General features: G+C 39.5%; 3 protein-coding genes and 1 long non-coding RNA gene across 4 annotated transcripts; 1 reads left to right on the forward strand and 3 right to left on the reverse strand.

Moving 5' to 3' along the window:
• Nucleotides 1-2096: 2096 nt before the first annotated feature.
• On the reverse strand, nucleotides 2097-4251 carry LOC129777002 (zinc finger and BTB domain-containing protein 47-like). The gene is made up of 4 exons (XM_055783029.1): nucleotides 4035-4251; nucleotides 2679-3969; nucleotides 2534-2619; nucleotides 2097-2478 (listed from the first exon to the last, which is right to left on the reverse strand). Exons 1-4 carry the CDS (start codon nucleotides 4218-4220, stop codon nucleotides 2188-2190), a joined length of 1854 nt encoding a protein of 617 aa, XP_055639004.1. The 5' UTR covers nucleotides 4221-4251; the 3' UTR covers nucleotides 2097-2187.
• Nucleotides 4252-8804: 4553 nt separating this feature from the next.
• Nucleotides 8805-12266, forward strand: LOC129775649 (mediator of RNA polymerase II transcription subunit 17). The gene is made up of 3 exons (XM_055780629.1): nucleotides 8805-9004; nucleotides 9063-10836; nucleotides 11900-12266. The coding sequence occupies exons 1-3, from the start codon at nucleotides 8916-8918 to the stop codon at nucleotides 11978-11980; spliced, it is 1944 nt and encodes a 647-aa protein (XP_055636604.1). The 5' UTR covers nucleotides 8805-8915; the 3' UTR covers nucleotides 11981-12266.
• LOC129775650 (histone acetyltransferase KAT6B-like) lies at nucleotides 12113-13911 on the reverse strand. The gene is made up of 3 exons (XM_055780630.1): nucleotides 13304-13911; nucleotides 13086-13245; nucleotides 12113-13023 (listed from the first exon to the last, which is right to left on the reverse strand). Exons 1-3 carry the CDS (start codon nucleotides 13705-13707, stop codon nucleotides 12307-12309), a joined length of 1281 nt encoding a protein of 426 aa, XP_055636605.1. The 5' UTR covers nucleotides 13708-13911; the 3' UTR covers nucleotides 12113-12306.
• Nucleotides 13912-18834: 4923 nt separating this feature from the next.
• LOC129778717 (uncharacterized) lies at nucleotides 18835-19488 on the reverse strand. The gene is made up of 2 exons (XR_008743484.1): nucleotides 19284-19488; nucleotides 18835-19102 (listed from the first exon to the last, which is right to left on the reverse strand). It is a non-coding gene; the product is annotated as an uncharacterized LOC129778717 (long non-coding RNA).
• Nucleotides 19489-20920: the final 1432 nt, after the last annotated feature.

Genomic DNA, 20920 nt, shown 5'->3' on the forward strand with positions numbered 1-20920 from the left:
AATTTTTTTTGAGACATCTGCTATGAAAATTATAAATATCTATATTTCCATGAGTGTTGATATGGTTATGTTTTGGCGAAAACTGATATTCCCTCAACGAATGAAACTTAATAGGCATAATGCATAAATGGATGTGTAATAAAAACGACATCATGGAACAATTTGCTTCACAAAAAATACAATTATTGGAAAATGAAATTTTCATGTATTCTCACAACTGCAATCTATGGAATTCCGTAAGGAGTCACGCATGAAATTCACTTTTTTAGCAAAACAATTTTTTTTGCATGTAATTTTCTTTAAGCGTCGATTTCTTGTTGTAGCGGCGTCAATAGCTTTATTGTATTGGGCCACCATCTGTGGCCCTACATTCTCGCTTGTTGTGTGCTAGTGTTTCCTTTACCCTTCACACCATATCAATCCAAATCTTTAATTTATAAAGAACCATTATTGTTTTGCAAAACATTTCAGCTTTAGCATATGGTATAGAAAGCTTGGTATAGTATAGCAATAAAAAAGAAAATTTCTGACAAAAGCAACACGTAATAATGTACGCTAGCAAGAATAAGCAATTTTTAGGTAGGAAATTCGGTTGATAGTAATTCAAAGAATGATAAAATTTACTTATGAAGTTATATGTATCATAGAAGAAACGCTTACTTTCTGCCATTCTGAAGCAAGAGGCATTGATGGTCTCAGTGCATTAAGCTCCTCACTGAATTTCTCCCAATTTTCCTTAACCGGGATTCTATTTGAACTGCCTCCACAAAAACCTCGAGCAATGTTTACATTCGCTTTTATTGGTTCAACGAGTCGTTCAAACTGCTGGTGATTTATCTGTCTATTCATTTTCAGCCACTGAAGTATACGCTGGACGTAAGTTCTGCATTGTAAGTTGTAACATGATTAATATAAATAATGCTGGATTGTACACTTACCTTGAAAAGACTATTCTGGCAGCACCGTAAAACAAATATTGATCAAAACAAACGAACATGTGTTGAAAATTGCATATATCTAAGGGTTTCTGAAATGTTTCCCAAAGGGAAATATCAAGGACGCAAACCAAAACAAAATAATTCGCCGAAGATATGCAACAAGTGAACCAAACAACTCGAAAATTTCTGACACTTGCATCGATAGCTATCACTAGCTTGGTGCTATCGAATTGCTCGATTTCTATAATAGTAAAATAGAGCTAACGAGCAAAATTTCTATCGCCTCGATTTCTATAATAGGGCCCATATTAACACTTTTGGAAATATAGATATTTATAATTTTCATAGCAGATGTCTCAAAAAAAAGATTTGGCATTCTTTCTATAGCGCTTTGTGAAACATTTCAAACTCGTTTCTAAATATTTCAGCAGAGTAACGAATCGAGCTGTTTTCCTCGATTTCTATAATTCCAGATTTTGCTCGGTGTGATAGTGATTTTTCAAGTTGTTTGGTTTGCTTGTTGCATATCTTCACAGAATTATTTTGTTTTGGTTTGCGTCCCTGATATTTTCCTTTGAGAAACATTTCAGAAACGCCTAAATATATGCAATCGCAACTCATGAAATTCGAGCTCGGTACAAGGAAGGAAGGAAGGTATTGAATTAGAGAGACTTTAAACTCTGAGAGTTCATTCGTCTCTATGCTCGGTACAAGATTATCTCGATTTACAAAATACGAAATTTTGCTCGGTGTGATAGCGATAGTGATTGTATCGAATCATCGATTCGAATTATATAATAGTTCTCATCGTCTCGTTTTTTTTTCTCAAAGCAATCAATCTCCGTGTATAGTATTCATTATTATCTCCTTATGCCCCTCCTATTCATAATGAAAATATGTTACCCTACTAATCTCGAGCCGTCCGCGACTTACCAACTTACCATAGAATAAGTGAAAATGTAAAAAAACAATGAAATTAAAATTTCAGTTCCTTTAAACTTTTGTACCTTAGTTTGTTATTTTTAGTAGTGAAAATTATATAAATAATGCTATTATATCTAATGAAACATTGATTGGAGTGAACGCAATCAACAATGCTACCAAAAATCGTAAAACGATGAGAAGAATACGTCTTTCACAATACATATATGATAGTGTCACATGTTTTATTTAATCTTATTCAAACAGTTAAAACAATTCGTGAATAAATAACATTTTCAATCCCTCTAATTTTTATATCTGCTTAACACTATTTATCCGCGTCTTGATCTTTACTGTTCTTCCCATGAATTCCAACTTCGTGTCGCTTCAGTGCACTTTTGTCTGTGAATATCCGGCCACAAAAGCATGCAAACGTCCGGCCGTAATGCAGCGCCAAGTGTCGACTCAGCCCAGAGGCATACTTAAACTGTTTGTCACACATATTGCACTTGTGGATAGTAATCACCGGATTCTCCGTGTGTTGAATGTTTATGTGATTTCGCAGCTGATCCTTTTGATTGAAACGCTTAGAGCAGTGTTCACAGGAATATGGTTTTTCCTGAAAAAAAATGATACACAGATAGATATCGATTCAGTCATCTAGAAGAACTTACGTCCAAGTGAACGAGCATATGCCGTTTCAGTATTTCCTTCTGAACGAAGGACTTCCCGCATTCGGCACAAATAAATGGCTTTTCTCCTGAAGAAAAAACATTATGAAAAATAATATAAATCGCCGAAAAGGCAGTTTGAGTTTACCCGTATGTATTCTGTAGTGTCTTTGCAGCGAACTTTTCGTTGGACACCACTTTTCACATCTGTCACATGTATGTCCTTTAGAAGTCGTCGGGTGGACCGTTTCCGTATGTTCTCGCAACTCTCTGTTGCTTTTGAAAACTGTTGGACAACGAGCACATTTCATTTTATTGCCCATTTTAGCACGCAATACTGCCAATGAATCATCCTTTTTCTTCGGTTCTGTGCTGAATTCCATGCATATGACCGATCCATCATTACCGCGCACCTCGACCTTTGTGAGTTCATTATCCTTTTCCACCTTCATGATGCAACTCCCGCCGATGTTGAATCCTGGCTGTCCGGCCAGCTCTGCCTTAACGGCATTTGTTACTGCCTCCAAATCTTCCTCCGATTCATCTGCCGAACCATACAAATCTTGCTCTTCACGATCCAGTTCATGCTCTAACACGAATGTTTCCGGGTCAGATACTTCTGTTATGAAATAACGATCCGTTCCAGCCGGAGTACCGCTTCTGTCACCGTTATCACCATCAGAGCCAGGATGTACTTCTTCATTCAGAACTGATATTGTGCTTCCTTCTTCAGCATCGTCAACTTCCATAAACACTTCCTCGTCAAGATACTTTTCTTCGTCCTGTTTTTCAATACTATTTTCATAATGACTGAGGAATTCCGTATCCTGATGTTCTGATGCTATTGATGTTATCTTCAAAATTACTGGTTCCCCATCCGCATTCAGGTGTTCATGCGTTAATTCCCGCAGTGACAAAGGATCATCTGGTTGGCATATTTCTACGTCCTCAGCCCGACTCATTTCCTCAGATCCATTTCCATTGATAGTAATAACAATTGGCTCACGTTCTGGATTGATTTTCTCACATCTTCTAGTGTTTATCATTTCATCCGTATTGGTGCAAGCATCCACCAATCTCTGTTGTTGCTTAGTCAAAAGTTCCTGTTTTACTTCTTCATAAATTGTACTTCTCTCAAGCTTCCTTACAGCTTCATATTCCAACTCCATGGTGGACACTCGATCGTCCCATTCTTTCCGCCTCGCCACATCGTTAGCCCCATCGATCGTCTTAATGTACACCAAACTCTGCTCGAACTCATCATCATCCTCATCCAAATCATCCAACAAATTACTCGATTTGCCGGCAGCTAGCAGCTTCACATGACGGCGATATCTGATATCATTGTTGCGAACTCTATTTCGAAAAATGTAAGTCTTCTCCAGCTGATATCGGCATTCGGTGCAAATGATTTTCGACAGGCTATCATTTTGGTGAACCTGCAAGCAACAAACACGTCAGATCAATTTTGTTCCAATCATCACACTTGAAGCAATGGATAAACCTCCAGAGAAACGCTGGCCATTATACGCAGAACCAGAGAATTTCCATCGTTTCTGCCGAAAATTTCCTCGAATGAATCGGATTCCTTCAAACACAGCCGGCATAATGTGTTTATAACATTATGCTGTGCCATATCTCTGCGGGAAACAAACGAAACAACTTCCAGTTGTTTCAAAACACAAAACATAAAAGTATGATTTTGAGGCAAATGTTTACATTGACAACTTAACGAAGTACACACATAAGTTAGAATTATGTTTTTGGGGTAAAAATATTTCAAACAAATTTTTTCTAGCTGTGTTGCCAGATAAAACAGGGAGAAATGTGGATTATGACAATCTTCAAAATATGGGTAAAGTGCGATTCACATACAACATCCACGTCACGTTCACGTTCCGTCCCGTCACGTTGCGTCAATTATTCTTCCAAGTAGTTCTTATACAAACATTCACATACACCGGCAACGGCAACTTAGATTTGCTGTTGCTGGTGTATGTGAATGCTTCAATAGGAATTGCATGGAAGAATAATTGACGCAACGTGACGTGACGGAACGTGAACGTGACGTGGGTGTTGTATGTGAATCGCTTTTAAAATTTGTATAGTTTTAATAACCATCGATGAAAAATCATTTCGCGAACTTTGCAAAATAAAAGCTATCATTATGGTATATACAGTATAAGATTACATTCGTGGCTAGCTGCCAAACTACAAAAAAATATATAAAGAAGGGTGTGTCACGACTGTATTGTTGATGTAGGCCTACGAAATTATTTGAATCAATTTGCTTGTTCATCACTTCGAATATTATTTCAGAATTAAATTAAATAAATTGTTTCACGCAGTGTATTGCTTTCGGATGAATATTACCCCAGTGCACATCGCAAGTTCGTATTTTTTGCGCAATTTTGTTCGTAATAACCGCTTAAAAATATTTGCAAACGATGGAATCCATCTTAGAAATAGAAATACGCATCGATGGAGTGCATCGTTTGCAAATATTTTTAAGCGGTTATTACGAAGAAAATCGCATCTTTGCGTTATAATCTGAGTTATAAGCATTCGAAATCCTCCATAATTTCGTTACATGCTTATTTTTCAGATTTTCATTTTTCATCCTACCTATATCTACTTTTCGTTAAAAGGGAAGAAATTGGTACCCAATAATACTTCAATTGCTAAAGCTTCATGATCATTCTAGTATTGCTTCATTGTTTCACCTCAAAATGAGATTTTTTTTCTTAAATATTTAGATTTTCTTTTCCAATTCGTTAATATGTAAGATTCAATGACAGTTTGTTCATGGATCAGCTAATTCAATAATTGTTTGAATATTTTCGACTTAGTTCTCTGGTCAGAAAGATTCGATTCCGCGCTTTACTTAAGGGGCAACAATTTTTAGTTCTCAAGGCCTTGGACCGAAAGAAAACAATTCATGGTGCATTCGATAACGACTGGTGATATCCATTTGGCATCAGAAGATGCCATAACGATTGCCCGATTGGTGCGCAATCACCTGGAAAAACCCACGCAAAACTAACTTAAAACAAATTTAGACTAAACATTAACCTAATCTAAAAACTAGCTCAAACCAAAAATAAAAACAACCAAAAACTGCTTCAAAAAAACGATGGTACGCGGCTGTAAAATGTCCAATTAAACGTGTCGCATCCCGGGTATGCCCAATTAGCTAGATGTCGCAATTAAATGTAACTTAGGCCGAGGGCATAGTAAAGGCGATGCGGTGCAATTCGGAGCGATTAATCGCGTGCTATGACATACTGATCGCTTCAAATCGCGCGGTTTTTGATGTTTTATTCCACTCCATTCTACATGTAAACAACCCAGCACAAGAATGCCATATATGATAACATGTCTTCATTTTGTAAACAGTTGAATTGTGAGATCGTTTTTATCTGTGTACATGGTATATGGAAACCCCTTAACGTAAAGTTTTCATTATATACATTATATAAATTAGAATAAAGTTATTTAATTCATCGAACAAAACGAAAATAATAATTTAACAACTCAATCTTTATTTTCGTTCGATGAGTTCGATTGTGAAGATATTTATGAAAATCGTCTGGTAACCCCCACTTGCATTCACACGCGGAAAAACACTCCACCTACAGTATCGCCGCATTGAAATCGCATCGCGTTTACTTGCGGTTTGCATTTGATTTCAACAGTCGTAAACAAAAGAGCTTTCCCGCCAACGATCCCGCACCCGCGCCCGCGTCGCATCGCATTCACTATGTCCTCGGCCTTCAATCCGCTTGTGTATCACTTTGAATATTATTTAATAATGCACCGAAGTTTTTTGAATAACTTTTTAGAAGAAACTTTTAGTGGTGATGAGAGAGTCGTCCTTTTTTTTCTGCGCGAGATTAATACGACGAGCACGAGAATAATGAGCACGTATCGAAAGCGTTATTTTTCTTCTTGATGATATAACTTTAACATTTATAGTGGCGGTTTTCCAGTTGATGCAACCATAGTATGCGAAAACGATTAACATTTCATTACTTTTTTTGTTGTTTGTTCCATCTGCACCATCAGCATTGGCGACTTTGAGCTTTATTTTTCGAATTTCGAAAGCGACAATGACAATAATGGATTTTAGGTGGAGTGAGCACACTTCAAAATAAAAATTACGAAATAAAATAAAATTTTCTGCATCGAATATTTTTTCGCAAATTATGAAAGGTTGTGAAAAATATTAAATGAAAAATGTGTTTGACATGATGATGACATGTTTCAAGTTTTCAAATGACATGAAGTAAGAATTTTAATTAGAAATTTGAACAATTTCAAAATGCCTTCGGGCTTGGAAATCTGATAGAGAATAACTAGCATCCCTAAAAGGATATCGTTACAAGATTTTTCTAATAAATAAAACATCAAAACAACCTTATGGTAACGATTTCAATATTCATTTAGTAACATTTTCCATTTAATTCTCCGTTAGATGCAACGTGACAGTTGCATTATTATCGCTACAATACTCTCTTTTTACAGCACAGCTAGGAGAGCATAGATTGCGTGTGCCAATGGACCAATCAGAATGCGGGATTTTCATTTGGATCATTTCCCAGTTGTTCCAATGATTAGTTCCAAAGGATGTAGAATTTTCTTTATTGCAATTTGAACGCAGGAATATTTCCTATCGATTGATGCAAATATCTCAGCGATCTATCGAGAAATAGCGGAGTTTAAATCGCAGTGTTTCCTCTCTCCTCTCTCATTGCATTGTAGAACGAACATCGTATTCGATTCGTGTATTATGTGTATGTAAGCATCTTTTGGATCTTCCATAATAAATTTCTGATGGAGAGAGTCGTCAAAAGCTGTGAGCGCGTTTCGTTTGTTTGGATCTGTCCTCAGTTTGCGATGGAGCTGCGCTGTAGGCGATTGTAGGCATGAAAGGTACGTTGTATCTAAACGTCCATATTCCAAAATTCTGTATACTTTCCCTTATCTGCTCTGGCACAATAATTTCCCGTATGTAAATATTTGTGCCGTTTGGAAACTAAAAAAGAAACTTGTATCGTCCAGCGCAAATGATTGAGAAAATCGACAAAGAACAATTTTGTACACATTATCCTGCGTTTATTCCTTTTTAGAATGGCTGACGTTCTTGCTGCATGCGTCTCCATTGTCATTACACACTTCGATACAGCAGGGTACCTCTTCTTCGAGGCTGTTGATAGTGTATGTGAAAAAAATTGCACTTCTGTTCCATTCTTGAATTTTGTGTATTGTTCACTCCCTTGGCTTGCTAGTTTAAGACTGCGATTTCTTACCGCGAATGGCTTATTTATACCAAATAAGTTCGAAACGGACAGAAAAGAACGTATTAGTTGCCCGTTATTGAAGTTACGGGTAGGTGAGTACACAAATCGGGCGAAAAAATATATGATAAAATATGAATGTTTCCAGTTTTCATTATTTTGAATCGTTGACAGAAAACGCGATTTTTTTTCGCGTAAAAAATAAACTCAGTGTAGTAATGTATTGGTATGCAAATCATCCAAATTCGTTCGCAGTGAAAATAGTTATTAACGTTAACATTTAAAAAAAAGTATTCTAATGAGACAGAACACAGTTTTTCGCGGAGCTTTAAAAACCCGCGTGCAACAATGTCAATTTCTTCTTCTTCTTTGTTTTTAAAAGGCTTTGAACTTTACAATTCATTCGTCTACAATGTAAACACAATAGCGTAATGGCAAAAGCTATTTCATTGAACTTCTTTATTTTGATGGAGATACCGATGCGACACCCAATAGAACCGATGCACAGATCACCAATCCAGCGTCATCAGAGGGGTGCTGCTTCCTCGCTGTTACTGACTCAACTTGCCAATACAAATATTTGACACTTTTTGAAAGACAAAATTTGGTACAAATACTACTTTGTTTATCAGTACTCGATCATCAACAGTGATAATCAATGTCAAACATCAAACGTGGAAAAAATTGACTGGAATATTAACGTATGTTAGCGTATGGTTCGAGGCACATGTTCAAAAACAAATAAAGCAAACAGGAAATAAATATTTAGTTATAGTGAACTGTATCTAATATGTTTGATAATGTTAATCATATTTTAACTGTCAAAAATGTGAGATATTTGGCATCATGGCCAAACAGTGTATCAGCACCTTAAGAGCACGCCAGCAGAGATTTTGGTACACTAGAATCGAGTAGTAACTCTCCATTCAACAGGCTCTCTAGCGAATAAGCAAAACATAAAACGTCAAATACTCTTCGAGTAGACAGCAGGCAGCATTTCTCGTCGTTGAATTCCACTGCAAGTAAATATAAATTTTCCCCGTATTGGTCTTTTAAACCTCCGCGAATACCGTAGTTTGCCGCATGCAATGTCTATTTCGGCCAATATTAGCGTCGAGGCTCCCATCGAAAACCAAATTCAGGAAATTGCGTACGATGGAACGGAAATATATCAACTGTAAGTTCTGGTTCACAGTTTCATGTTTGTTTTTCCTCTACAGACAATTCTTCCGCAGGCCACCAACATTGTCTGAACATTTGGCGAAGTGCGCCGCCAAGATAGATTTCAGTAAAACAGCTAACGATATCGATTTAGTGCAGCAAACCATCAAGAAGGAGGACGAAAAGAAAGATGATGAATCCAAGGATCCAGCCGCTCACTTCCAGTCTAGTTTGTGGCCATGGGATTCGGTGCGAAACAAGCTGAAAGAAACATACACCGAGGTGTGCGTTCTGTCCGATGTGCTGTCGATTGCCAAAGAGAAAAGATTTATGGTGCTGGATCCTATCCCACAGGAACCACCGGAAGTGAAGCCGATGGTGCAGGTTTACGCGAGGAAGAAAGCTCTCGCAAGCGCAGCGAATATTTTATTGACCGGCGCAGAGCGGTTGAAAACGGCACACACTGATCAGGGTGGGAACCGAAGCACACCTGATTTTCATATTGAACTTTTGAGGCTGAGGCGAAATTGGAGACTGAAGAAGGTTTCCAATACGATTATCGGTGACTTGAGTTATCGCACCGCTGGGTCGAAATTCATGCATCCCGGTATGTTTGAAGTTACGAAAGCAGAGGACGATGAGACCAGTGAAGAGGGCAGCAGTATTGCCGGAGGAACGGTTGGTTTGGTGGCAGGCTCTGCACCAGGTCCTAAGATCAATTCTGCGTTGCGAGTGAATGTTCCGACCGAACTTCAAGGTGTAGCGTTTATTAAAGTAATAACGCAAAAGGATCAAGAGGATTTGTGTTCGGCAACTGTTAACATGATGGGATCAACCCAACTTTGTCCTCAGGCAGGAGCATGGCAGCAAACGTTGGAGTTTGCCCAAAATGTATTGTTCTGTAAGGAACTGTTCAATCAGTTGGCAAGAGAAGCAGTTCAGCTTCAGGCTCCGATTCCACATGTAGTTGTTGGCAATCAAATTAGAGCAACACTGCTGCCCGGCATTCAGCTGATTATATCGCTTTGTCATTCAACTTCATCCGATTCCAACAACAGCTCGGAGCCGATTAAGGATCACGACCATGTATTGGAACATTCGCTTCATCAATTGCTCAGAGAGTTTCACCATAAAAATACACACCACCCCTTCCCTCATCCAGCTAGTGCTCCACTTGGACCAAGCAAGAAACGCATGATGGCGGGTCCTTCTGCATTCGATCGTTACGAATTGCTTGAAATGACTAAATCTCAAACGCTGCTGGAACAGATCATAGCTCAAGCTCAGCACATCTTCACCAGACGCCGGGCTCAGTACGTGCTGGACACCCTTGCCAGAGATGTGAAGGATCCACAGATCACCTCCCATTGGAACGCTATGAACAGTCCAGCAATGTCCTGTGTGAAAATCAACATCACATCCCACGGATACGATGCCAATCTCCGGACCTCACTCGTCATCCACGTCAAGGAACGCTCCCTCAAATGTATTTGTCGAGATGGGCGCATAATGCACATGTCCTACGAGATGTGCGAGCTGCGCGATTTGATTCTGTGCCAGATAAGCCAGCACCAAATCATATGCCTGCAGAATCTGGCCAAGTGTATGGCGTGGCAAATACTGTCCAACAGCAGCCATTTGGGGATCGGAGCGGTCGAACCGCTGGGCAACGCCAGCTCGTGTGTGTTAGCCTCGCCCAATAGTGACCGCTTGATTGCGGTCCAGGTGCGGTGCGATCCCCAAATCGATGTGAAGGTTTACATCGCTCAGAGCCCCGGGAAGGATTTCTTCCCCGGTTCGCTGGTGCAGGGTCGACACTGGGAACATCTCGGAGGGCATTTCAAGGAGGTAGGTCGCATTTTTTTGACGTAGGACTCCGTCTTTCATTTCTATACTCGGGTGTATTTTCGATGTTTCGGATACGAGAGCTTTACATTGAGGAAACAAGATTTCGAGCGTTGATACCTCTTTGCCGACTGAACGAAATCACTTCAAGATAAAATGTCTATTCGTTACATGCTTGTTGATTATGGATCCAAGCTATTGAAGCTTCAAAATTTCTTCGAAAACAGCCTATTGAAATCACACAAATCTGTATATAAGCTAGTGCCCGCTCGGAAATCCACTTAGTTGCAACTGTGAAGTAGCTGGGGAATATTCTCGCGAAAGCGCTATGCTCTCCCTCTTCTAAACGCCTTTTTATTCTGGAGGGAACCTCTAGCGACAAATAAAGTATCACTGATAATTCGATACGTATTGCGTACAAATGGTGATATGGGCTATGGATTCGATAGCAGAGAATACAAAATTACAATTCCCGTTCTGGTCGGGGGAATTTTTCGTCAAAGAAATTTCCTCCGACTTGCACTGTGGTCACGCGTATTCTAGAGTTTGCCACTCAGAATGCATTCGAGGCGTGTTATTTGTCATGAAAATCTCAATTGTGTACTAATAAAACTGGCGCAAGTAATACTCTCAGGAACGTTAGTGCCATTCAAGAAAAAGAAGAAGGGTTAACATTCGGCGATGTTTAGTTTTGAGACACAAATAAAAAATCATAAAAAGAAACCAAGGCAAAAATTTGTTGCACTGCTCATTTTGGTTAACAATTTTGTTTGCCACATCTTAAGTCGATGCTTCTGCACGCAGTTTTTCCGGTCTCTTTCCACGTAACGAGACACCTGGATAGTACGTAGCAATGACAGATCATTCCGGCTCTTTCAATTTATCAACAAGGAATGATTTAAGCTTAATGTGCTCCGTCGCTGTCGTTTTCATAAGTCTTGTGTCGAATGGCGTCGGTCGATTGCTAATTCTTTAGTTTTCAAGTATTGTTTTCCAGTCGTTCAGTTACCATGTTTCACATTCCTATCTATGTATCATAAATAACTTTACGTTTCTCTGCCCTCAGGTACGCTTCGACAAGATGGAGGGCAAGAACTTCCACAACAAGATGGAATTCCTGATGGCGAGCCTCACGAGCCAATCCTAACCATTACTGGAGGAGCTTTTCCTCAGCGTGGTTGACACTGCCAGCGATGGAAGCAGCAGCAGCAATCGTCACAATCCGGATTTAGGACAGTTCTCACTCGACATTAGCGATCGGATCGATTGAAAGCAGTAGTTGAAGTTTGTATTAACATTCGCTAACCACGCGAATGCAGCAGCTGCAGTCGCAAGTGATATCGTAATCATTTCAGCGAGTATTTTATTGTGCTAGTGTGCGAATATTTGAATATCTTAATTAGTTTTACAAAATAAATATTTACACTGACTAAGAGAGCTTGCATTGAAACGATTGGGTCGAAAAATCCTTCACTAGCTATTGTATTTCTCGTCATATTCTAGTTCGTACAGCAATTGCTGAAACTTAAGCCGAGCTAATTGATTCTTTTTGCTTGATAATCGCCGTAGAATTGGCGCACAAGATAGGAGAAATCGTTCATCAGCATCCGCCCCATCATATTTATCTTGTGATTCTTGTGCAGGAGTTGGTAGCACCTTGCTTTCATCTTGCAATGCGGGATGACTTTGAATTTGTGCAACTGGTGGGGATGTTTGCGAGGAAACATTCGATTGTGTTGGGGTATCAGTTCCCTGTACGACTGTCGATACTTTCATTTCTGGAAACGACGAATCTTCAGAAAAATGTGGATCCATATTTACAATAGATTGTGGTTCTGGTTCAGGACAATTGTGTTCTCCTTCGGCATCTTCTGACATCAGTAAATCCATTTCGATCTCCTCTACATGTATCTCATCAACATCCGGCTCGGAATGTGCTTCTTGCTTGATAACTTCTTCTTGGATCAGTGGTTTTTCACATGTTTCAAATGTGTCCAACCTTTCCTCGTAAAGAATGCTCTCCGAATGATGCTGTTCTTGAGGAGTCTCGATTTCTTGGTCATCATATTCAATCGGATGATGAATATCCTGAATAACACCCTGTTCTGCCTCTTCTTCACCTTCATCCTCCTCTTCTGTTTCTTCAATACCGATTACAGCACCCTCCGGTATGGTATCGGGATCTTGAAGCTGTCAAATATTACATTTGTTTTCAATAGATGACACGAATACTACTTCTACAGTTCACATACCATCTGAAACACTTCCTTTCCGTCCTCGGTAACATATGAAACAGTTATAGGTTCTCGCGATCCATCGTACAATTCAATGTCTTCCTCAAGCTCGATGAACTCCGTTTCTTCGTCGTTTTCAAAATCCTCTAGGAATTCCACAGCTTTTGATTTTTTCATTCTTCAAAATAAATAGGATGTGAAATCAACAAAAAATCTTCCCATAAATCGACACTTACCTATTGCCTATATACGGAAGCAAAAATTCCAGCAGCCGATAGTGGATCCAAGTTTTTCGTTCTTCCTCATTTTTGTTGCGCACCACCTTCATGAAGGCATCCCTCAAACTTCGCCAACGTTTCTTGCACTCCTGCTCGGACAAATTCATCGCCACGGCAACTTCGGCCCAGGCTTCGTGCCGGGTGCTGAAGCGTTTGTAGTCCTTCAAGGTGGTGTTGTACAGGATCGGTCGCTTCTTGATTTCCTTCACGAACATTTCTTCGTTCACTTTAACAAACCGACGCTTGGCACCGTTATTGGTGTAGGAAGTTATCAACAGTGGAGGCGTAGCGCAATTATTTTCTTTCGATGTGTAATCTACGTAATGTAGTTCCTGTCGGCCAGATTTGATAATTTTGAACATTTTGGAACGATCGAATCGTTCGGGGGCAATGACCCTCGAAAATCCGGATAAAAACAAAACCGATTGTAAATATTTACACTGCTAGGAACGCAAATTTGGTTTCTATTTAAAATATTGCAGCAAATCTGCGGAGCCGCAAACAACTATCGAAGTGTTTCTTTTTACTTTTGCGATGTGGAAAATGCGTTCATGCACGTTTCATTGACAGATGGTGTTTGGTTGTCAAATTCATCCGTGGCATAAGATGTTTCTGGTTCAGTTGAACAATTTTAGTTTCATATTTAAATATTGACTATAATGAAAGACGTAGTCTTACTTCAAATCATTGAAGTATTAAAGTAAAAGTGTCAAAATAAAACGTCTCAAACTCAAACCTGGGGTTTAGAGGACTGATCTACAAAGTTAACTATAAATTGTATCACTACGATGACTCTACGACTAACTATGAATCTAATGACCATCCGCGATGACGAATGCACAGTGTAGACGTCTGGCGAAGATTTCTGAATTCCTGATTTTTCCTGAGGGAACTTTGTCGTCTTTTTTATTAGAACTTAGAAAAAAGCCTCTGATTTTTGGATGTTATGTGAAAAAAAACCTCAAAAAATATAGCCCTCTTTGTCTCTATAAAAAAGAACAATAAATACGAAAACAAAATCCAAAGTTTTGCAATTTTAATACTTGTTCAAACAATTTGTTGATTGGATTTAATAAGATATGTCGATAATTTGAATCGGTCCAGTAGTTCAAAAGTTATGTTTTTTTTTCGTTAATGTCATTTAGGAAAACATGATTTTTGGACCATTCTAAAATGGAGATTGGTACTTTAATGAAAAAATTAAAAAATATACGAGTCTAATATTTTGCAATAAAGAACAAAGCTACCAATTCTAACGAAAATCTGAAAACCACTATATTGGTTTCGCATGGAATGGCTGATATCTTTATCATAATAATCGATTATTTTATAGTAATGAAGCTATCCTCAAGCAATGAAAATTTTAAGAGATAATTCTCCTTCCATATCCATTTATTGTGTGTCTATTCCCTAACTGGACACGACGGTTCGAAATAGTCGCGTTTGGAACGGTCGTAAAAATAGTCGCGTCTACATTAAATGCTAGTTTTTCCGTGATAAACTGCGTGTTTCTTTCGTAACATCCGAAAACTGTCTCTGGCCAATAGGTTATGGGCACAGCGGAGCAGGTGAACAAAGTGCGCGGAACCGTTTTTTGAGTTGTTTGTTTTCGGTCGGATTTTCGTTTCGGTTCGTTTGTTACTGTCATGGCTACCGGCGAAAAAGCCCCAAGCTGAACGGGTCAAATTATGACAATTGGAGCTTCCGGATGAAGCTAATCCTTTTGAAGGAAGAAAATAGAAGTGTCATAAGTGAGGAGAAGCCTGAGGTGGTGACCCCGGAATGGACCAGCAAGAACAACCAAGCGATGGCAACGATTGGTTTGGCAGTGGACGATGGTCAGTTGATCCACATTCGGAAGGCCAAATCTGCGGCAAAGGCATGGGAAAACCTGGAGAAATTTCATGTCAAACGTACACTCACGACAAAAGTATCACTTCTGAGGCGGAAAATCTGTCGCCTCAGGCTCGAGAGAGGCGGAGATATGGAAGCACACATCGCTTGCATTACGGAACTTTTCGAGAAGTTGAATAATCTGCAGGACGATAAAATACTCGATGATCACTGGCTCGTTGCGATATTGCTCAGTAGCTTGCCTGATGAGTACGAAACACTCGTAACTGCGTTGGAGGTCCGTTCAGATGAAGATCTAACATCAAATCTAGTGAAAGGAAAGTTAATAGATGAGTGGCAAAAGAGAAAGAATCGCTATGATAACGATGAAGATTCCGAGGTGGCCTTGCGAGTCGGGCGGAGTGCCAACAGTGGAAAATGTTTTTTCTGTAAAAAGTCCGGGCACAAGAAAGTCGAGTGTGAAAAGTTCAAGGAATGGAAGAAGAATAAAGATACGACTCAGAACGAAGAAAAGATTCATAGTGCGGTGAATGTTCCAGAAGAAGACTGTCATTGGACATTCCTAACCGTGGGTCCTGAGCCATCAGAAAAACTGTGAATTTTAGACTCGGGTGCTACGTGCCACATAGTGAATCATCGTGACTTCTTTGACACTCTTGACGAACTGTTCGAGAAGTAGTGTAAGAAGTCGCGTAATTACAGTAGAAGAAGCTCTGTTTGTGCCGGAAATGAACACTAATCTTCTGTCCGTGAAAATGCTGGTGCACAAGGGTTTTGTGATAACTTTTGATAGAAAAGGAGCTGGAATAGCTCGCGGCGGAGATGTTGGTGTTCACGCATATCTGAAGCACAATCTTTTTGTTTTGCGAGTGAGAGGTGAATCTGCTTCATTAGTGCAGAAAGACAGTGACTACATACATGGTTGGCATCGCCGTTTGGGCCAAGGAAATTTGGACGCTGTTATGAAGATGTGTAATCTGGCGGATGGTTTCGAAATCGAAGGCTGTGAATGTAGTGATGACTGTGAAGTGTGCATACAAGGGAAAATGTACAGAAAAGCCTTCTCGAAGGCTTCCGGGTCCAAGTCGTCTGCCGTTATGGATTTGGTGCATACAGACCTCTGTGGGCCGATGCGAACGGCAACGCTTAGTGGTCGAAGATATTTCCTTACTATGATCGACGACATAAGCAGATATACTTTTGTTTATATTCTGCGGAGGAAGTCCGATACGCTGGAGAAGCTGGAAGAATTTGTTGAAATGGTGAGGACACAATTTGGGTGTAAGCCGAAGGTGCTCAGATCAGATCGAGGTGGCGAGTACATCGGCAAACAGGTACGAGCTTATCTTAAATCTAACGGTATCATTAGTCAGATTACTGCACCATATTCACCGCAGCAGAACGGGGTTGCCAAAAGAAAAAATCGATATCTCGTTGAAATGGCACGATGCATGCTAATTGATTCAGGACTGGATAATCGCTTTTGGGGGGAAGCAGTCGTTACAGCAAATTATATGCTAAACCGATTACCGTCTCATTTATCGCAGGGACACCCTATGAACGATGGTTTGGACAAAAACCCAATCTGAACGATATAAAGCCATTCGGCATTGATTGCTATGGTCATGTGCTCAAAGAATCCCGAAGTAAGCTAGACAAAAAGGCAGTGAAGCTGAAGTTTATGGGGTACAGTGAAGGAACTAAAGGGGGATTACGATTGGTAGATGCTAGAACCGGGAAGGTGACGATAAGTAGAGATGTCAGTGTTGCAGTATTGTACACACCTATGGAGCACAACCCTGCATAGCTGTTATTCGTGTCTTGCCTCTCCCTTATTTTCTTGCAACTTGCCTGATTGGAAGTTTCCGGTTGCATCATCATCAGAACGAATTAGAGTTTGAAAGAGTGGAGTACGCTGGTTAATAAATTGTTAATAAATAATATCGTTAGACTTTATCAAGTGCGTTTTATTCAAACTACATATAATATGGTGTCAGAAGCTAACGTGTGCTTCAAGTGAATTTCCGCGTCATTATAATCGAAATCGCGAAAAATCGTCGGTAGAAAACCGAAATTTAATCCGAGAAAAAAAAATCGTTCTAAAGTCGCGTCGTGTCGGCGGCCATTTCGTTTTTTTTTCGATCAGGATCGTGAGTGAATATTGTGATCCTCATCAAAATGGATCCAAACCAAATGAAAATGTTGCTGGACCAGCAAATGAAAATGTTCACAAAAATGATGGAAGGAATGCAAGCAATCCAGAATCGGGCTCAAACAGTACAGCTTCAGCAACCAAATGCGTCGAATGTGCAGGTTCCACAGCCGTCGCCTCTAGCAGTTGAGGGCGACATGCAGGAGAACATGGACTTTTTCGAGAAAAGTTGGAAAGATTACGCCAAGGCTATTGGTATGGATCGTTGGCCGCAGGAGGAAAATCCGCAAAAAGTAAGTTTCTTGCTGTCGGTCATAGGAGAGCCGTCAAGAAAAAAGTTTTTCAACTTCGAGTTAACAGCAGAAGAAAGTGATAATCCGGAAGCAACATTGGCTGCTATACGAGAGAAAGTCGTGGCTAAGAGAAATATTATAGTGGATCGTCTTGATTTTTTCTCTGCAACGCAGCTGGCTCGTGAATCAATCGACGATTTTGTCTCTCGTCTTAAGAACCTGTCAAAAATGGCTAAGCTCGGAGTGCTAGAAACGGAACTTATCGCATATAAGGTAGTCACGTCCAACAAGTGGTCAAGTATGTGAACCAAAATGTTGAACATTGCTGACATCACATTGACAAAAGCCATTGATATTTGTAGAGTTGAGGAGATTACCGCGAAGCGATCACAGGAACTTTCAGGATCCTATTCGGAAGTGGAAGTAAACAAAATAACTAAAGCTAAATTTCGATCTAAGAATCAATCGCAACGGTGTAAGTTTTGTGGAGATCGTCATGAGTTCTCTAAAGGCTCCTGTCCTGCTCTTGGTAAACGATTTCACAAATGCAACGGGAAAAATCACTTCGAAAAGGTATGCAAAGCTGTGGGAGATAGGATTGGTGTTATGAAAACAGTACATAGATATAATAAAATTCATTCGATGTAGCAACAAAATAATAATAATTAATAACAAGTGCTTCATCTGTTCAGGAGCTTTGAATTATTTGTTGATATGCTCTGAAAGATCGGAGCAAGGTGCTATACTATAGGTGGACCGCAATGTCAAAATTGCTGTTCGGCCATTGCTCGTGAAAAAACAAATTTGTTTACAAAACATATCATATCTTTTGGTGACAAATTCATTCGTCGGCAAAATAGCTGCTCGCGCTTTACTGTAGGTAGGTAATGTTCTGGATTTTTTCGTATAACAATTTCTCATAATTGCTTCTACTTTTTCAGATATCTACAATCAGCGGTCGAATTAAAAACAGTGCAGAAGGATGTTTTGAGTATGTTTTAGCTTCTAGCCGCGCAATCAATGCTTTTTTTCCAAGCAAGATGTACTTCTGTTTGGATCCTATCGGCGAGGAAAAAAGTACTTACGGCGACGGTGACAAGAAATAGCGCTGATTGCGAGATTACCAGATCCAGAAGATCCGGAAGGGCTGTTACAAGTAATTGGTTTTGCTAGAGCAAAAGGAGGTTGACAATGATTGCAACAGGTTCGTGTTTATTTTTCAAATTAGTGGACTTTTGTGTTGCTAATATATTACAGGTGAAATAAACTGTTGGAATCACGACTATCGATCACGCCAGAAGATCCGGAAAAAGTTGTTGAAAGTAATTGGCCACAGAAAAGTATCCATTTATGAAGTCTATCTCCATCTCGGGGGAAAGTGTGGTAAACAATGTCCGGGTTGTTTTTCGTTATGCGGACCTTGTTTCCGCATCCTTTTACTGCACAATAATACGGCATCTGAAGAAAATAAGATATTCACAATATAATTTTGGCATGATAGAGAACCGCGAGATGAACGATTATCTGTGGAGGAGTTGGACAACAGATTTCTTAGACTTATAGCACTTTAATCACACTCACAAGCTCTTCAAATCCTCACTGTCCCCCAAAACTATTGAATAATATGTAATATAAATACCTTATTGCAGCTCTAGTACACTATTTTTCACGAATATATATTTGCTTATTTCTTTCTTCAGTTGTTTTCCTCAGCGAGTTGATATGAAACCATAACGACACAACCAAACAAAAAGTAAACAATGCAGAAAGCTACGTCTCGCAACTCGTCTCACGTATTGTCATGAAAGTGTCAAGAACGAAACACCTATAGTTTAGCATCTTGGATCGGAGTAACCTAAAACTCTCTGTTATAGCGAATATGAATTTGAGGGTGTATAATGCTGCTAAATAAAAACGGAAACGTTAATGAGATTGCGAATCGGGAGTGTCAAACGAACGCATTCTCCTCTCTTCTGTATGACATACATGAGGTACAGCGAAAAAATCGAGAGGTACACGAGGACTTGACGATCTCTCGAGAATGAGTTGTGAAGTGAATTTGGAAGTCAGTCTCTGGATTATTGTTGTGACGAGCGGTTGATTTAAACGGCGTGGAGTGGTTACGACAATGGCGCAGTCGGTAGCAGCCTTCAGTGAAAATTAGTGCAATGAAAATAAAATGGAGCTCGGAAAGAAAGTGGATAGAATTCTTGATAGTGAGATAAACATTTTATTCGTCGGTCATGGTACCAATTGGCTATGCAGTGAATTTGAAATTGAGTGAAATTGAAATGACAAATAAAATAAAAGGATAAATTGAAATCGTGGGACGGAAATTTGTTTCGTCACCCATGAAAAGTGCATTGGTTGTCGGCCATGTTAGAAATCGTGGGACAATGGAAAAAAATAAAAGAAATCGTGGAACGGAAATCGTTTTTCGTTGGCCATGGAAGTCGTGGGATAGGATTACCTATTGGCCATGCATCTGAATGAAGAAAACGTCGGCCATGTTGAAAACGTGGGACATAATTTGATTGAAGTCGTGGGACGAATAAGATTTCGTTGGCCATGAAAGTCGTGGGATAGGTATGACCTATCGGCCATGCAAAATGTAATCGTGGGACGAAAATTAATTCGTCGGCCATGAAAGTCGTGGAATAGGTTTACCTATTGGCCATGCATCTAAATGAAGGAAATGTCGGCCATTTTGAAAACGTGGGACATGATTTAATTTAAGTCGTGGGACGAATAAGATTTCGTTGGCCATGCAAGTCGTGGGACGAATAAGTTTTCGTTGGCCATGAAAGTCGTGGGATAGGTAGGACCTATCGGCCATGCAAAAGGTAGTCGTGGGACGAAAATTAATTCGTCGGCCATGAAAGTCGTGGGATAGGTTCACCTATTGGCCATGTATGTAAATAAAGGAAATGTTGGCCATGTTGAAAATCGTGGGACATAATAAATGGAAGTCGTTGTCTTGAAAGTTCATTTAGAAAATCGATTGGATAATTTAGAGATGATGTAGTTTTGTCAGACTTGTTCAAGAGATTTCTTTAGTATACGCAGACGAAATCGGAGGATGGTTCTTTCAATGATACGGTTTCATTGGGAAGAAAAGTGGAGATAATGGGACAAAAAAATAGGACAACACTGAAAATCGAATTGTTCATATAAGCTAATAATAACGAAGTAGAATGAAGTAAATTGTAGATCAATCGATGAATAATTTAAAAAAAAATGTAAAAAAAATATGATCGTGTGGTATAATTATTGGTG

The sequence above is a fragment of the Toxorhynchites rutilus genome, chromosome 3, assembly GCF_029784135.1.
Source record: "Toxorhynchites rutilus septentrionalis strain SRP chromosome 3, ASM2978413v1, whole genome shotgun sequence".
Taxonomy (NCBI): Eukaryota; Metazoa; Arthropoda; class Insecta; order Diptera; family Culicidae; genus Toxorhynchites; species Toxorhynchites rutilus.

What these genes read in the sequence shown, in the direction of transcription:
- LOC129775649 (XM_055780629.1), top strand. Translation starts at nt 8,916, where the DNA reads ATGTCTATTTCGGCCAATATTAGCGTCGAGGCTCCCATCGAAAACCAA. An exon ending in GGAACGGAAATATATCAACT is followed by an intron (nt 9,005 to 9,062) that starts GTAAGTTCTGGT and finishes ATTCTTCCGCAG; the next exon opens with GCCACCAACATTGTCTGAAC. An exon ending in TCGGAGGGCATTTCAAGGAG is followed by an intron (nt 10,837 to 11,899) that starts GTAGGTCGCATT and finishes CTCTGCCCTCAG; the next exon opens with GTACGCTTCGACAAGATGGA.
- LOC129775650 (XM_055780630.1), bottom strand. Translation starts at nt 13,707, where the DNA reads ATGTTCAAAATTATCAAATCTGGCCGACAGGAACTACATTACGTAGAT. An exon ending in CTTCCGTATATAGGCAATAG is followed by an intron (nt 13,246 to 13,303) that starts GTAAGTGTCGAT and finishes TTTATTTTGAAG; the next exon opens with AATGAAAAAATCAAAAGCTG. An exon ending in GAAAGGAAGTGTTTCAGATG is followed by an intron (nt 13,024 to 13,085) that starts GTATGTGAACTG and finishes AATATTTGACAG; the next exon opens with CTTCAAGATCCCGATACCAT.
- LOC129777002 (XM_055783029.1), bottom strand. Translation starts at nt 4,220, where the DNA reads ATGTTTTGTGTTTTGAAACAACTGGAAGTTGTTTCGTTTGTTTCCCGC. An exon ending in TGGCCAGCGTTTCTCTGGAG is followed by an intron (nt 3,970 to 4,034) that starts GTTTATCCATTG and finishes TGTTGCTTGCAG; the next exon opens with GTTCACCAAAATGATAGCCT. An exon ending in ATATGCTCGTTCACTTGGAC is followed by an intron (nt 2,479 to 2,533) that starts GTAAGTTCTTCT and finishes ATTTTTTTTCAG; the next exon opens with GAAAAACCATATTCCTGTGA.